The sequence below is a fragment of the Scyliorhinus canicula genome, chromosome 21 (assembly GCF_902713615.1).
Source record: "Scyliorhinus canicula chromosome 21, sScyCan1.1, whole genome shotgun sequence".
NCBI classification, from domain to species: Eukaryota; Metazoa; Chordata; class Chondrichthyes; order Carcharhiniformes; family Scyliorhinidae; genus Scyliorhinus; species Scyliorhinus canicula.
In genome coordinates this window covers 19,481,285-19,497,377 of record NC_052166.1, presented here as the reverse complement: position 1 = coordinate 19,497,377, position 16,093 = coordinate 19,481,285, and the positions used below count along the sequence as shown (strand labels likewise).

General features: G+C 49.7%; 1 protein-coding gene across 1 annotated transcript; it reads right to left on the bottom strand.

Annotated features, from left to right (window-relative positions):
* Nucleotides 1-387: 387 nt before the first annotated feature.
* On the bottom strand, nucleotides 388-11,295 carry LOC119955625 (ganglioside GM2 activator-like). Its single transcript, XM_038782024.1, has 4 exons — nucleotides 10,922-11,295; nucleotides 7,690-7,851; nucleotides 6,755-6,937; nucleotides 388-1,507 (listed from the first exon to the last, which is right to left on the bottom strand). Exons 1-4 carry the CDS (start codon nucleotides 11,030-11,032, stop codon nucleotides 1,352-1,354), a joined length of 612 nt encoding a protein of 203 aa, XP_038637952.1. The 5' UTR covers nucleotides 11,033-11,295; the 3' UTR covers nucleotides 388-1,351.
* Between the last annotated feature and the right edge of the window lie 4,798 nt (nucleotides 11,296-16,093).

The window sequence follows — 16,093 nt, the reverse complement described above, 5'->3', positions numbered from 1 at the left end:
GCAGGGTCGGAGAATCGCCCGAGGCCGCCGCAAATCACGCCCCCGCCGTGGCCGAGATTCTCCGCCACTCGGGAATTGGCGGGGGCGGGAATCACGGGAGGCCTCTCCCGCCGCCGAGGTTTGAACCACCTCTGGTGGCGGCACGACCGGAGCACCCAGAGGAAACCCACACACTCGGGGAGAACGTGCAAACCCCACACAGTCACCCTCGGCCAGAAATAAACCCAGGTCCCTGGCGCTGTCAGGCAGCAGTGCTAACCACTGCCGTTCCTGTTGCAGTAATGGATAATTTGAAGTAACTATGTAATGCTCAATAGAGTTTGGAGTGAGTAAATAAAGTGATTGGCAAAAGAACCCAAGGAATCACGTAGAAAGATCTTTTTTTTTAAAAAATACAGAGTGGTTAGGATCTGGAACGTGCTGCCTGAGAGTGTGGTGGAGGCAGTTTCAATTGTGGCTTTCGAAAGAGAAGTGACTTCCTTCTGTACTGAAACTGTTCCATGATGGGGAAAAAATTGTTTCCATTGGAAGGAGGGTTGATCACTGTAATGACCTCCAATTAGCATTATTGGCTGGCCAATTGGAGTATGAGCTCCCTCAATGATGGCTCATTGAGGGGCCCATATAAGCACCCGTGTAGGCTTTGTGCCCCAGTCTTAAGTTGACTGGAATGCTAGCAGCACTGTTTGGAGCTGCTCTTGTATCTAGTGAGTGGAAATAAATATTGGTGTGGTGACGGGACTCCTGCCTCCTGTGGATTATTACAATCACCAAATTTAAGATAATGACAAAAGAATTAGAGGGGCAATAAGAATTTCATTTTAGACTTGCGAATGATCCAGAACGTGCTGCCTGTAAAGGTAAAGGAAGCAGATTCAATAGTAACTTTCAAACAGAAACGGATAAATACTTGAAGTGGAAAACACACAGGGAAAAGGGATGGGACGCTTTGGATAGCTCTTTCAAGGCACCAGCACAGGAATGCTGGGCTGAATGGTCACCTCTTATGCTACTGGGGTTTCTGTTCATTGGCTGGTTAAGATGAACTCTGTGACCAATATAGCCATGACTTCCACAGCCGACAGTGTGTAAATCAGGATCCAAGTTCAGTAAAAGCTGTTTAGTTCTGGTTAATAAGGACAGAAGTTTCAGATTAACAGAGACAATGCCTGATTCAGTTCAGAACAAAGCAATGCTTTTGCTGCTGCAAATCAGCTGTTGGTATGAGAGGACAAACACTGGCAATGTGGCATTGAGGTCAGCAGAGAGATTCAAAAGCAACGTTGATGATTTCTTGTTCTGTGCCTCTCCTGCTTCGGAGATGGCAGATTAATGGAACTGACTGACTTGATCATTTTGACTTAAGGGAGAAGGAGATTTTGAGACAAGCCAGTTCCTGCTCATTTCTGGTCAGCACTCCCATAGCTTTATAGTTCCCAGTGGTCATCCAATATGGGAGCTCGATAAAAGGGAGGTAGAAGTAAGTGTTTGGCAGCGAGTACTCACCCTAAATACCAAAAGAGAGCAGTGTTACAAGGCAAGCATTTAAACAGGAAATGTTTATCAATGTGTTTGAAGCCAAGGTTTCTATCTGCAGTGATTAACTGACAATTTTTCTTCTCCTACTGGCTCCCATCTTGCCATTTTTTTCCTCCTCTTTTTGACAACTTCCTCCCTCTCTACCTGAACGAATCAGTTCCTTGCTGAGTGCGTCTGACCACCCGTGCAACCTCGCCCAAGGGCCCATTTTTCACATGAATACCCAGACAGCAAATATCAGTTAGCTGTACAACCATGGGGAGCATCGCAGCCGAGCCCCTATTCCGCCCTCCTTGGATATTTTCTCAATTCTTAAGGGAGGTTCGAAAATAACAAACCGGATTGGAGAACCCTTGCTGATTTTTTTGTTCCCTCATCTGTGGAACGGTGGTGACTTGTGACATCCCTACCTCTGCCCTGGCTATAACAAGCTAACTCAACACTAACTATTGACCTGTCTGGTCTTAGCTACTTACAGATGTCTTAGCTACTTACAGATGTCTTAGCTACTTACAGATTGGCGTTTAAATTTACATTTTACACCATTCTAGAAAACTTTAGACCAAACATTCGTAAAATGAGATTGCTCTAAATTCAGGCATGACTTTTTCAACAGATTTTAAAGATACATTTCCAATGAAGGTCTGCATATTTGTGTTCAGATAAAATTTCATGTTATTTTAAATGTTTTAATCAGTTAACAGGATGATGGTTTTGTTAGAGATTTTATGTTATTTCAAATGTTTTAAACGGTTAACAGGACAATGGCTTTGTTAGAATGAACATAGAACATAGACCATACAGTGCAGAAGGAGGCCATTCGGCCCATCAAGTCTGCACCGACCCACTTAAGCCCTCACTTCCACCCTATCCCCATAACCCAATAACCCCTCCTAACCTTTTTGGTTACTAAGGGCAATTTATCATTGCCAATCCACTTAACCTTCACGTCTTTGGCAGGAAACCGGAGCACCCGAAGGAAACCACGCAGACACGGGGACTCCACACAGACAGCAGACTCCACACAGACAGAGATCCAGCGGGGAATCGAACCTGGGACCCTGGCACTGTGAAACCACAGTGCTATCCACTTGTGCTATTGTGCTGCCCACAGTGCTGAACAATAATGTCTCACAAAGGACCTCTCACTCTTTTCTTTACACTCTTGATTTTCTAGTCCTTTTGAAGGTAGACTATCCTATGTTACACCTCATCATCCCACCACAACATTTAGGGCGTGATCTAAAAGCCGCGTTGCGGCGGCCATGGAGGGGCGGGTCGCACATTTGATAGCTCCCGCCTGTAACGGACTTTTGGACCTTTCTCCCCCGGTTTTGTTCGGATTTTGTGGGATAAAGCAGGGAAGAGTGAGACAGTAAGAAGAAATCCCCCTCCGGTGTATGGAGAATTGGACCAGAAGTACCGTGTGAGACAACAGTCCTATAAGGGAGACGCAAGCAGAGCTTGTAACACGGGACAGCATGGTGAAGGGCAAGGGCCGCGGGGAGACGGCACAGTGGTCGACGGAGCAGCTGGTGAAGTTTTTCGAGGATTATTTTGGAGGAGGCCGGCTGCGGCAAAAGAATTGAAGGGTTTTATGGAACAGATGAGGGGAGTAGACCTATGGAGGTTTGCACGGCCGAGAACAAAGAAGTTTTTTGTTTTTTCACATGTCCACAAGGTGTATTCTCGCATTGACTTTTTTGTTCTGAGCAGGGCACCGAAGGTGATGGATACGGACAACTCGGCAATTGCAGTTTCGAATCATGCCCTGCGCTGGGTGGATCTACGGGTCAGTGTGGAGAGAGGGCAACGCCCGCTGTGGAGGCAGGATGTGGGGTTGCTAGCGGACGAGGCGATCTGTGGCCGGGTTAACAAGTCCATCCAGAACTACCTGGAAACAAATGAGACGGGGGAGGTCTGGGAAGCTTTGAAGGCAGTAGTCAGAAGGGAATTAATCTCAATACGGACCCACAGAGAAAAGATGGAACGGGCTGAGAGAGATAGATTAGTGAGGAGATCCATCAGGTGGACAGGAGGTACTCGGAGGCCCCGGATACTGAGGGAGCGGCGGAGGTTACAGGTGGAATTTGGGCTGTTGACCACAGGGAAAGCAGTGGAACAGTTGAGGAAGGCAAGGGGGGGCGATCTAGGAGTATGGGGGAAAGTCAAGCAGAATGTTGGCACACCAGCTCAGGAAAATAGAGGCAGCCAGGGAGATAGGTAAAGTAAAGAGTAGAGACGGGAATACTGTCCTGGACCCAGCGGGGGTGAACGAGGTGTTAAGGACTTTTATAGTAAATGATATGAGTCGGAACCCCTGGCTGGGGTGGAGGGGATGAGGCAATTTTTGGATCAGTTGAGGTTCCCGAGGGTGGAGGAGGATCTAGTGGAGGGGCTGGGAGCCCCAATTGAGATTGAGGAAATAGTCAAGGGGCTGGAGGGCATGCAGTCGGGCAAGGCCCCGGGGCCTGATGGCTACCCGGTGGAATTCTATAAGACGTTTTCAGAGATATTGAGCCCACTGCTGGTAAGGACATTTAACGAAGCAAAAGAGAAGGGAGTCCTCCCTCCAACAATGTCGCAGGCCTTGATTTCATTGATCCTGAAACGGGAGAAGGATGCGGAGCAATGAGGGTCACACAGGCCGATTTCTCTACTGAATGTGGACGCAAATCTGCTGGCTAAGATACTGGCCACAAGGATAGAGAATTGTGTCCCGGGGCTGATAGGGAAATACCAGACGGGATTTGTTAAGGGCAGGCAACCTAAGGCCAATGTTCGAAGGCTTCTAAATGCTATTCTGATGCCTTCAGAAGGAGAGGAGGCGGAGGTGGTGGTAGTGATGGATGCGGAGAAGGCTTTTGATCAGGTGAAGTGGAGCTACACCGGGGGACGAGGCAAGGGTGTCGCCTCTCCCCGTTATTGTTTGCTGTGGCCATAGAGTCATTGGCCATGGCGTTAAGAGCCTCTAGGAACTTGAAAGGGCTGGTTCGGGGGTTTCTGGAGCGCAGTCGGGGGGAAGAGTGGGTTGGCACTGCTGAACTTTTGCAATTACTACTGGGCAGCTAATATTGCCATGATCAGGAAGTGGTTAGTGGAGGAGGGGTCGGCTTGGGAGTGGATGGAGGCGGCGTCATGCAAAGACACCACAGTCTGGGAGCATTGGTAACGGCACCTTTGCCATTCTCGCCGGCCTTTCCGCTGCTGCCTCCATGAGGGATACAGTATAGAGTAGTTTCCAGTACCTGGGTGGGAGAGGGGAAGGTATCGGATATTTACCAGGAGCTTTCGGAGGCGGAGTAAACTCTGGTAGAGGAGCTTAAGGACAAGTGGGAGGATGAGCTAGGAGGAGAGATAGAGGCGGGTCTATGAGCGGATGCCCTAAGCAGGGTTAATACCTCCTCATCGTGGGCCAGGCTTAGCCTGATACAATTTCAGGTAGTCCACCAGGCACACATGACAGTGGCTAGGATGAGCAAGTTTTTCGGGGTAGAGGATAGGTGTGCTAGGTGCACAGGAAGCCCAGCAAATCGTATCCACATGTTTTGGGCATGCCCGAAGCTTAGAGGGTTTTGGCAGGATTTTGCTAAGGCAATGTCCACAGTGCTAAAAACACGGGTGGGGCCGAGTCCGGAGGTAGCGATCTTTGGAGTGTCGGAACAGCCGGGAGTTCAGGGGGCGAAAGAGGCCGACGTCTTGGCCTTTGCCTCCCTGGTCGCCCGGAGACGGATCTTGTTAATGTGGAGGGACTGGAAGCCCCCGAGTGTAGAGACCTGGGTTAGTGACATAGCTGGGTTTCTCAGTCTTGAGAAAATAAAGTTTGCCCTAAGAGGGTCAACGTTAAGGTTTTCCCCGGAGGTGGCAGCCGTTCGTCGACTTTCTCGGGGAAAATTAACCCGTCTACTCCCGTTGGCGAGATCCTCGGCTTGGTGAGAAACCAATCATCAACAATTGAGGCCAATCACCATCCCATTAACGGGAAGACCCCTCTATCTAACGGCCTCCTGTGCTTAAACCGGATCCACGGCGAGCAGTCACATGGACGCTGATTAATGCTGCTCCACACAAACGTGGACCAGGCAACATGGCACCTGGGGGTCTCCCGGGCCATTGGAGCCCCCTGCGTGGTCAAAAGTAGGATTGAGTGGCCTCCTGACCCTCCCCGGAACGTGGCTGCCACAGGGTGGGTTTCCTCCGGGTGCTCCGGTTTTGTCCCACAGTCCAAAGACATGCAGGTTAGGTGGATTGGCCATGATAAATTACCCTTAGTGTCCAAAAAGGTTAGATGGGGTTATTGGGTTACGGGGATTGGGTGGCAGTGAGGGCTTAAGTGGGTCGGTGCAGCCTCAATGAGCCGAATGCACTGTATGAACTATGTACATCTATGTACAGTGTCTGGATAGCACCGTAAAACCATCAGGAGCACTCTCAAGGTGGGACCCTCCTCTTCAGGCTCCCCCACATTCCCTTCCAGAACCCCCACCTGTCACCCCTCCCCAACCACCTGGAAGCCCCTTCTTACCTGCTCTGATCCCCCAATCCCCCCTCCTTTCATAGGCATGGCCCTCTCAGGCTCTGACCCTTGGCAGTGGCACTTGGTTACCCTTGCATTGCCACTCTGACAGTGCTCCTGCTGGCTTGGCAGTGCCAAGGTGCCTGCATTCCAGGGGAAGGCAAGGGGGCCACCCTGCACTATCCCTGGCCACCCAAGGGCCTCTGATAGCCTGGGAGAACCCCCAGGTGCACGTTTGTGTGGACCAGTACTGAATGGTGCCTGGCTGTGGCCTCACTGGGGAGGCTGATTGATCCTGGAAGGCCGGAGAAATTGGCCTCAAGTAGGTTTAAGGCCTACTTATGCAAGCACGATTGTGGCGGGCTCCTGATCCCAACGTCTCACGGGACTTTGGTCAATCCCATTAGGCAGCATGGTTGTCGGGAAGCCCATAGGAGGCTTCACCCGGTATCTACCAGCCACACTATGCTTCGATTGGGGCATGATGTGGACAGTGGATCACACCCTTAGAAACGTTTCTGTTAGATCGCGCCCGTAGTCACAATCTTTCCTGAACTTTGTCCAGGCAGTCACAATCCCATCAATTTATCCTGTAATTCCCTGATGATACTTAAGGCCAATTTCCCAAGTGTGAATCTTGCGATTTGTATTAGAATCTCGGCTGTTACTTTGTGCAAGATAGACTGAAGATGGTCTTACCGCTTTGAAAGGACAGTGACACGGGAGTCCGTATGTATATAGTGGCTCTGGGCAGTTTTCTCCCGGTGGGATCACCTGATCTAGCAGCTGACAGACATCGTCGTAAACGCAACTTCCAATTTCTTCAACGCATGGGATTCTCACCCATACTCCAGCAACTTCCTTATTCAGTGTTAAATTAACCTGTCCAACAACAACTTGCATTTAGGTAGTGTCTTTAACACAGTATAATGCCTCAATGTGCTTCAAAGTATTATCAAACAAAATGTACCACTGAAGGCGATGTTAGGGCAGATGATCAAAAACTTGGTGAAAGACGCAGGTTTTTACGAAGCATCTTAAAGGAGGGAATTCTAGAGTTAAGGATCTAGGCACGGCTGCCAACAGCAGAGTGATGAAAATCGGGGACGAAGAAGATGCCAGAATCGGAGCAGTACAAATACTTCAGAGAGTTGTAGGGCTGGAGGTATTTACAGACTTTGGTGTGGACGCGAGTGGTGCTGTCAATGCCATGGAAGGATTTGAAAATAATGATGAAGATTTTAAAATTGTGGAGCTGCCGTGTTGGGCGCAAATGTATTCCAGCAAGCACTGGGATGATGGTCCAAAGATGTGCTGGTTAGGTGGCTTGGCCGTGATCAATGGGTGGGGTTATGGGGATAGGCTGGGCCTACGGAGAGTGATCTTTCGGAGGGTCAGTGCAGACTCAATGGGCCGAATGGCTTTCCTTCTGCACTGTAGAGATTCTATAGTTGGGGGAATAGGACTTGATGTAAGTTAGGTTATGAGCAGTGGAGGTTTGGATGAGATCAGGTTTATGGAAGATGTAAGGTGGGAGGCTGGGGAGGAGAACGTTGTTACCCTAGCCTCAACCATTCCAAAGCCATGGATGAGGGTTTCAGCTTGAAGCAGCAGGGTGCAGGATGGATTCTTACCTTTAAAGGTGCGACAAGGTTAATGGCAGTGGAACCGACAGCACTGGCTTTAAGATCCCCAGGAATGCTTATTGGATCGGGTTGGATTGAAAGAGTCTTGAGGATTGCCGGATCCTTTCCATTCCCACAATTAGACCATGAGAAGGAAGTATGACTTAGAATCTGAAAAACAGGAGACAATGTTTACGGTGAAAAATATATTTGCCACCTTTGAACCTGTTATTGCACATGGTGACAAAGGGCAGGTTTAGTTATTCTCCCATCTGAACCACTATTTCCACGTAAGCAATCTCAACACCAGAACACAAACCTATGAGAGCTTTATTGCCTCTGAAAGCACAGTGAACATCCCAATACTCGGAAGAGAAAATGCTGGACAATCTCAGCAGGCCTGGCAGCGTCTGTAGTGAGAGTAAAGAGCTAACATTTCAAGTCCAATGACTCTTTGTCAAAGCCATTGGACTCGAAACGTTAGCTCTTTTCTCTCCATACAGATGCTGCCTGACCTGCTGAGATTTTCCGGCATTTTCTCTTTTGTTTCAGATTCGAACATCCGCAGTCATTTGCTTTCTTCCCAGTATTCATCTCTGACAGTGCAGAGCTCCCCCCAATACTCCTCTCTGACAGCACAGAGCTCCCCCCAACACTCCCCTCTGACAGCGCAGGGCTCAGCCCCAACACTCCCCTCTGACAGCGCAGGGCTCAGCCCCAATACTCCCCTCTGACAGTGCAGGGCTCATCCCAATACTCCCCTCCGACAGCGCAGGGCTCCTCCCCAATACTCCCCTCTGACAGTGCAGGGCTCAGCCCAATACTCCCCTCTGACAGCACAGGGCTCCTCCCCAATACTCCCCTCTGACAGTGCAGGGCTCATCCCAATACTCCCCTCCGACAGCGCAGGGCTCCTCCCCAATACTCCCCTCTGACAGCGCAGGGCTCAGCCCAATACTCCCCTCTGACAGCGCAGGGCTCCTCCCCAATACTCCCCTCTGACAGCGCAGGGCTCAGCCCAATACTCCCCTCTGACAGCGCAGGGCTCCTCCCCAATACTCCCCTCTGACAGCGCAGGGCTCCTCCCCAATACTCCCCTCTGACAGCACAGGGCTCCTCCCCAATACTCCTCTCTGACAGCACAGGGCTCCTCCCCAATACTCCTCTCTGACAGCACAGGGCTCCTCCCCAATACTCCCCTCTGACAGCGCAGGGCTCCTCCCCAATACTCCCCTCTGACAGCGCAGGGCTCCCCCCAATACTCCCCTCTGACAGCGCAGGGCTCCTCCCCAATACTCCCCTCTGACAGCGCAGGGCTCCTCCCCAATACTCCTCTCTGACAGCACAGGGCTCCTCCCCAATACTCCCCTCTGACAGCGCAGGGCTCCTCCCCAATACTCCCCTCTGACAGCGCAGGGCTCCCCCCAATACTCCCCTCTGACAGCACAGGGCTCCTCCCCAATACTCCCCTCTGACAGCGCAGGGCTCCTCCCCAATACTCCCCTCTGACAGCGCAGGGCTCCCCCCAATACTCCCCTCTGACAGCGCAGGGCTCCTCCCCAATACTCCCCTCTGACAGCGCAGGGCTCCCCCCAATACTCCCCTCTGACAGCGCGAGGATCCCCCCAATACTCCCCTCTGACAGCACAGGGCTCCTCCCCAATACTCCCCTCTGACAGCGCAGGGCTCCTCCCCAATACTCCCCTCTGACAGTGCGAGGATCCCCCCCAATACTCCCCTCTGACAGCACAGAGCTCCTCCCCCCAATACTCCCCTCTGACAGCGCAGGGCTCCCCTCAATACTCCCCTCTGACAGCGCATGGCTCCTCCCCAATACTCCCCTCTGACAGTGCAAGGATCCCCCCCCCCCCCCAATACTCCCCTCTGACAGTGCAGGAACCCCCCCCCAATACTCCTCTGACAGCACGGGGCTCAGCCCAATACTCCCCTCTGACAGCGCAGAGCTCCCCCCAATACTCCCCTCTGACAGCGTTGAGGATTCCCCCCCCCCCCAATACTCCTCTCTGACAGCACAGGGTTATCCCCAAATACTCCTGACAGCACCCCCCCCCACCCCCCCCCCCCCAGTTCTGACCCCTGAGGGTGTGGTCATCTCTTGGGTACAACGCTTTCCCAGTTCTGTTCCTGACAGTCGAGGGCTCCCCGCGGTACTTCCCTTGACTGCGCAGGGGGTCCCTCGAATACTGCTCCTGACAGTGTGGCCATTCCTCACGCACAGTGCATCCCCAGTTCTGGCCATGATAGTGCATTGCTCCCCCAGGACTGCCATTTGACAGTGTGGCAGCATAGTGCTCCACCATTACTGTTCCTGACAGTGCAGTAATCCCCCAGTCCTGCCAGTTTGACAGTGTGGCAGCATAGTGCTCCACCATTACTGTTCCTGACAGTGAGGGTTCCCCAGTCTGCCATTTGACAGTATGGCAGCATAGTGCTCCACCATTACTGTTCCTGACAGGGAGGGTTCCCTCAGTACTGCCATTTGACAGTATGGCAGCATAGTGCTCCACCATTACTGTTCCTGACAGTGCAGGAATCCCCCAGTCTGCCATTTGACAGTATGGCAGCATAGTGCTCCACCATTATTGTCCCTGACAGTGCAAGTATCCCTGGTACTGCCTCATGGCAATGCAGTATTCCTCAGTACTGCACCTGGCAGTGAAGCACTCCTCAGTACTGGCTCTTTTGACAGTCTGGCCCTTGTGGTACTTCCTCAGTGCTAACCCTGCAACAGTGATGTGCTTCCTCAAAATTATATGACTGCCACAGGAATTGGTATTAACTAGGGGACATTATGAAATGGTGTTCACTTACCTCCTCTGTGCTCCTTGACCTATGCTGGCCCCTGGCCCGGCAACGCTTCCATTTTAAAATTCTTATTCAGATTTTCAAATGCCTCCTTGGTCTCACCTTCCATATCCCTGTAACCTCCTCCAGGCCCACAACTCTCCGAGATACCCGTGCAACTCTTAATTCTGCTCTCTTGTGGATTCCGGGTTTTAAAGCGCTCCACCGTGAGCGGCTGTGCCGTCAGCTTTTCTCACTAAATCTAATTCACCCATTTTCTCCTTTCAGACTTCCCTTAACACTTAAATCTTTGACTAAGATTTTGGTAATCTGCCCTAATATCTCATGCGCAAAGTTGCTATATAGATGCAGGTTGTTGTTGTTGTCCCGAAGCAGCTGTCCATGTCTGACCGCTGAAACATATAAAAGGACCTACCAGTCGTGGGTTGTTGTTGTTTGATCTCCAGGTGCGGAATGTTTTCCCTTTATCTGCTTGAGATGTGCAGCCACATCCCAAACAAATGAAGAATATTAAAATGACCTTCATCGCACTGATCCCTGTATTCAAGATCTGTGTGGAAGAATGCAGGAGAAAACCTGACACTAAAATTATAAGAAAGGGGCTGGCTACATCGGCGTGCCTGTAACACGTAGCCAATCCCCAAGAAAGGTCTGCAGTCAGGGTTAGTGAGTCTTCACAAACACTGACACAGCGCCTGATAAAACATTCAGACGGTCCGTCCAGCAAAATCAGGAAGCGGTTACAAATAACCACAGACAATGATTGTGGAGTGAGCTGGAGGAGGCAATCCTTCTGTTAAAGTGCTCGTGTAGATGCACTCCTTCGCCCTCTGTGGACAGGAGGGCCATCTTCCTAAAGAGCGCGAAGTACTGGTTAGATCTCAGTCTGATCGTTCTGCCCACTGATTACAACCAAAAGGGAGAAACAGTCTGAGTATTCTTATTTTACTGTTTTCTTTCCCTTCAGGAAGATTCATTCAAAAAAAATCATAGAAATGCACAGCACAGATTGAGGCCATTTGGCCCACAATATCGGTGCTGGCCAGAAAAGAGCAAACTCACCGAAGCCCGCTATCCAGCTCTTGGTTCCCAGTCCTGAAGATTACAGCAACTCAAGTGCATATCCAAGTACAATTTAAATGCAAAGAGGGTTTCTGTCTCTACCTCCCTTACAGGCAGTGAACTGCAGAACCCCACCCAGTCTGGTGAAAGTGTTCCTCCCCTCCAATCTTCGTATCAATTAGTTCAACCCCTGGTTATTGCCGTCTCAGCTATGGGAAATAAGTCTACCCTAGGGCCCTCATAATTTTATACACCTCACTTCAATCTCTCTTCAAGTCCCCTGTTCCAAAGTAAATTAATCAATTTAGCAAAATGCCCGAGAAGCTATAAGATCAAAACGTACAGTGCAGCAGTTACTAAAAGCAAAATGCGCAAAAGATTGCTTCAAGTGATCTTTTGATGGGGGCGGCATGGTGGCGCAGTGGTTAGCACTGCTGCCTGCAGCGCTGGCGACCCGGGATAAATCCCGGCCCCGGGTCGCTGTCCGTGTGGAGTTTGTATATTCTCCCTGTGTCTGTGTGGGTGTCGCCCCCACGGCCCAGGAATGTGCAGGTTGGGTGAATTGGCCACGCTAAATTGCCCCTTAATTGGAAAACAAATAATTGGGTACTCTAAATTTATTTTTAAAAAAGTGATCTTTTGATCTTCCTCTGATTTAACACTGCTGTTAATCAGTTTCTACCAAATGGTTTGATGTCTCCCCTCAAATCAGAGGAATGTCAAGCAAAGTCATTCACATGCTAATGTTGATAATAATCGGACAGATTTAAAACATGTAAATTCATAAATTAAAAATCTACATAAAATTCCACCGTGGAAATTCACGGAGCCTGTTTCCCGATTTTAAATACTACAAAGAACCTCGCCGTCGGTAATTTCTCTCGGCGGAGGCGGAGCATGGCGAGGGGCCTGGAAATTGCCGGGCTGGGCCTGTTAATGAAAGCTAATGACGTTTACTGTACAATTTCCATGCCTACGCCGCATGCAGCGTGGAACGCATCCACGGCACTGTCGAGGCACCGGAGCAGGGCATTCCGTCGAGCGGCAGGCGTCGGCCTCAATTTTCAGTTGACGGGCGACTCTCCACCCGATCACGTTTCCCAATTCAGGTATCACTGGACGGAGAATCCCGCCCATTATCTTTTACTCTATGTTCAATTCCCTCGTGTGTGAAACACATTTGCTCGTTTATCCATTTCCCTCCTTAATGCTCCCTGTCCCCCTTTAAGGTTTTTCTATTCCTCCACTCTGTGCACTGCCTGCCCCCTGACTCTCTCTCTTAGATCTGGAGTTGTCAATCACAGTAACTCTCATGAGGTAAAAGTCCACACGCTTCCATGTGAGAGACCTGATCCATATGTGTCTACATGGTACCGTGATGGGAGAGTTGAGTAACACCCTGGATCATCAGGTTTTGCAAGGAGTCACCTTTTCACTCTGCTTGATATTTTACTGACCAACGTATGGAACTGCAGACAAATACTTCAAATCTTTTATTTCCAAAAATGTGCTTTATTTGTAAAGATTTGTAAAATAACATTCTCCAACAGTTCAAATTGGACATTACTGAAAGCGCAATACAGCTCAACGTCTTTCCCATCTCCTCCTTAGGCAGCCCTTGGGATTGAGGATGACTGGTTTCTACTCCAATTTGATGGGTCTGAAATATTTGGTTAATCCAATGCATGATGTGCAGACCCTACCATATGTGGGGTAGAATGTGATTGAAGGGTTTCGAAGATGGAGTATTTTGGAGGTTGTGCGTCTGGTGCCTCGATTTCACCTCTGCAGGATTCTGATGATGTCTCTTGATGTTCGGTACCTTCCCAAACAAAACTTCTCCATTTTGGTCGTTCACAAGCCAGGGTCTCCCACAAGCCAGTGGGGATGTTTGACCTCTTCAGGCATGTTGAGAAGACGACCCTAAAGAGTTTCTGTGGTCCTCCTTGGAGTCTCTTGACCCGATCGAGTTCAACTTCTTCCCAGACAGTATGTGGCAGCCATCCATAACAAGGAGACCACCCAAGAGGTTTTAGACAGTTTCCAGACCCTCAGTGTACTATGGCAGGTGAACCTTAGATAGTGTCCGTTCCCCATTGGTCCTCTGTGGTAGCTGCGCCCAGCTGTAGTACGACCCTCAGTACATTGTCCTGGAATGTTGAGTTGACAACTCTTGTACTGGAAGACCAAGAAGTTTCAGGCAGAGGGAATTTAGAATTAGAATTAGAACAGTACAGCACAGAACAGGCCCTTCGGCCCTCGATGTTGTGCCGAGCAATGATCACCCTACTCTAGCCCACGTATCCACCCTATACCAGTAACCCAACAACCCCCATTAACCTTATTTTTTAGGACACTAAGGGCAATTTAGCCTGGCCAATCCACCTAACCCGCACATCTTTGGACTGTGGGAGGAAACCGGAGCACCCGGAGGAAACCCACGCACACACGGGGAGGACGTGCAGACTCCGCACAGACAGTGACCCAGCCGGGAATTGAACCTGGGACACTGGAGCTGTGAAGCATTGATGCTAACCACCATGCTACCGTGCTGCCCAGGAAGCTGCCTAGGAAGCTTCCGTGCTACCATGCTACCGTGCTGCCTATGAAGTATTGGAAATTTAAGATAAGGGGCAAGAGGTTTTGCTGGTATGTGAGGAGAAACATTTTCACCCAGAGGATGGTGGGACTTTGGAACTCACTGCCTGAAAGGGTGGTGGTGACAGAGACCCTCATTATATTTACAAAGTATTTAAATGTCCACTTATGATGCCAAGGCTTGCAAGGCTATAACCAAAGTGCTAGAAAATGGGATTAGAGTAGTTAGGTGGTTGATTTTTACCGGTGCAGACAAGTTGGGCGGTAGAGCCTTTTCTGCGCTGTAGACTTCTGATTCTATGACAAGAGAGTCAAGGGTCATTAGAGGGCAGACAGGCTTTAAGGGCTGAATGCCTACTCCTGTTCCCAAATCCTATTTCTAACTCCTTCTAAATCCGTCCTTATAGTTGTTTCTTTATGCTTGAGGCAGTAAGCATTTAACATTTCTGTTGTGTTTTAATTAGTGAGTGGAAAATGAAAGAAGAATTATAACAAACCACAAACTCAATGTAAATAATATAAATAATCTAGATTTAGATATGACGGAGCAGGTTGTGTGTCTGGACTGCGATTTGTGGGATTTTGTGCTCAGTGAGACTGTCCCGAGCCTACACATTTCCCATTGATGTCTCCGTCTTGGATCTCTTCATCTCTCCCGCTGAGAATTATTCCACTGGAGTGTGAGTTGGACTATCTGACACACTGGAACACCTCTGGACAGGTATGAGTTCAGAATGGAGTGAATCTGTCCAATAGTGTGCAGAGTAAGGGGGTACCCATGAGGATCTGGAAAATCTCTGTTCAACAGCTTTAATAGACTTACTACCTGTGAGGATAATGATGGGGAATATGAATAGGACAGCCATAAAGTGGCACTTCCAGCAGGAGCATATCCAAGAGGAGAGGAGTAGGACGGTGAGCATAATGGTGTTGCTGTAGGGCAGGGATTCCCAAATTAGGGTTAGGGTTCCCCCTGGGGGTCCACTAAGGGTCTCAGGGAGTCTGCAGTGCTGGAGGTTGCTACGTTGGTCTTCCAGTGCAAGAGTTTCCTGTCTGCCCTCCCATGACCCTTGACTCTCTTGTCATAGAATCAGAAGTGTGCAGAGTAGATCACAGCAAGGTCTCTTGGAGCACTGGATGCTGACAAACTGGCTACTCAACCTATCAGAATCCAGTGATTCGAAAGGCTTTTGATTTATTCCATCTCACTGTTGCTGGGCAGAAAAACCCACAGCCAACAGCCAGGGTTGATCTTGAGAATGGTGATAGGCCTTGAAGAGATGGGGTGGGGGGTGGTTCTGGCCTCCTGTGTGAGAGTGGAGGGGGGAGGGGCAAGTTCAAGCCTCAGAGAGGTGTGTGTGTGTGAGAGGGTAAGTGTGTGTATGAGATGGGAGCGAATGTGTGTGAGAGGAGTGTGTGTGTGAGAGAGGAGTGAGAATGTGTGTACGAGAGGGAGGAGCGAGTGTGTGAGAGAGGGATGAGTGTTTGTGAGGGAGAGGGATGAGTGAGAGAGATATGTGTATGTGGATATGAGACATGAGTGTGTGTATGGGGGTGGGAGGTGAATGTGTGTATGTGGGAGTGAGGTCAGAGTGCATGTGTATGTGCGTGAGGGAGAGAGAGCTGTGCATGTCTGATATGTGAAGCAGCTTTCCAGCATCATTTCTCCCATTAAAAATGACAAAAATTAAGACTTAAGTTTTTTTAAATAAAGGATCATTTTAATTATTACCAGATTACCCACTCCTAAAGTAGGTACTACTTCCAGCGGGTAATGTTAAGAGGCCATGGGAAGGTAGTTTGGCCAATGGTTCATGTGAGGGGGCCATGTAGCTGGTGAATGTATTTGTGACTGTGTGCCTCTTTCTGATTCATGCATCGACGTAGCTGGAAAACACTTGTTCACATTTAATTTCTGAGTTCTCAC

Excerpts from the sequence above, each read along its gene's own strand:
- LOC119955625 (XM_038782024.1), bottom strand. The coding sequence starts at position 11,032 with ATGAAGGTCATTTTAATATTCTTCATTTGTTTGGGATGTGGCTGCACA. Across the intron at positions 6,938-7,689 it reads ACCTTGTCGCACCTTTAAAG|GTTAATTTAACACTGAATAA; the intron begins GTAAGAATCCAT and ends GTTGTTGGACAG. Across the intron at positions 1,508-6,754 it reads GTCACTGTCCTTTCAAAGCG|GGTGAGTACTCGCTGCCAAA; the intron begins GTAAGACCATCT and ends TTTGGTATTTAG.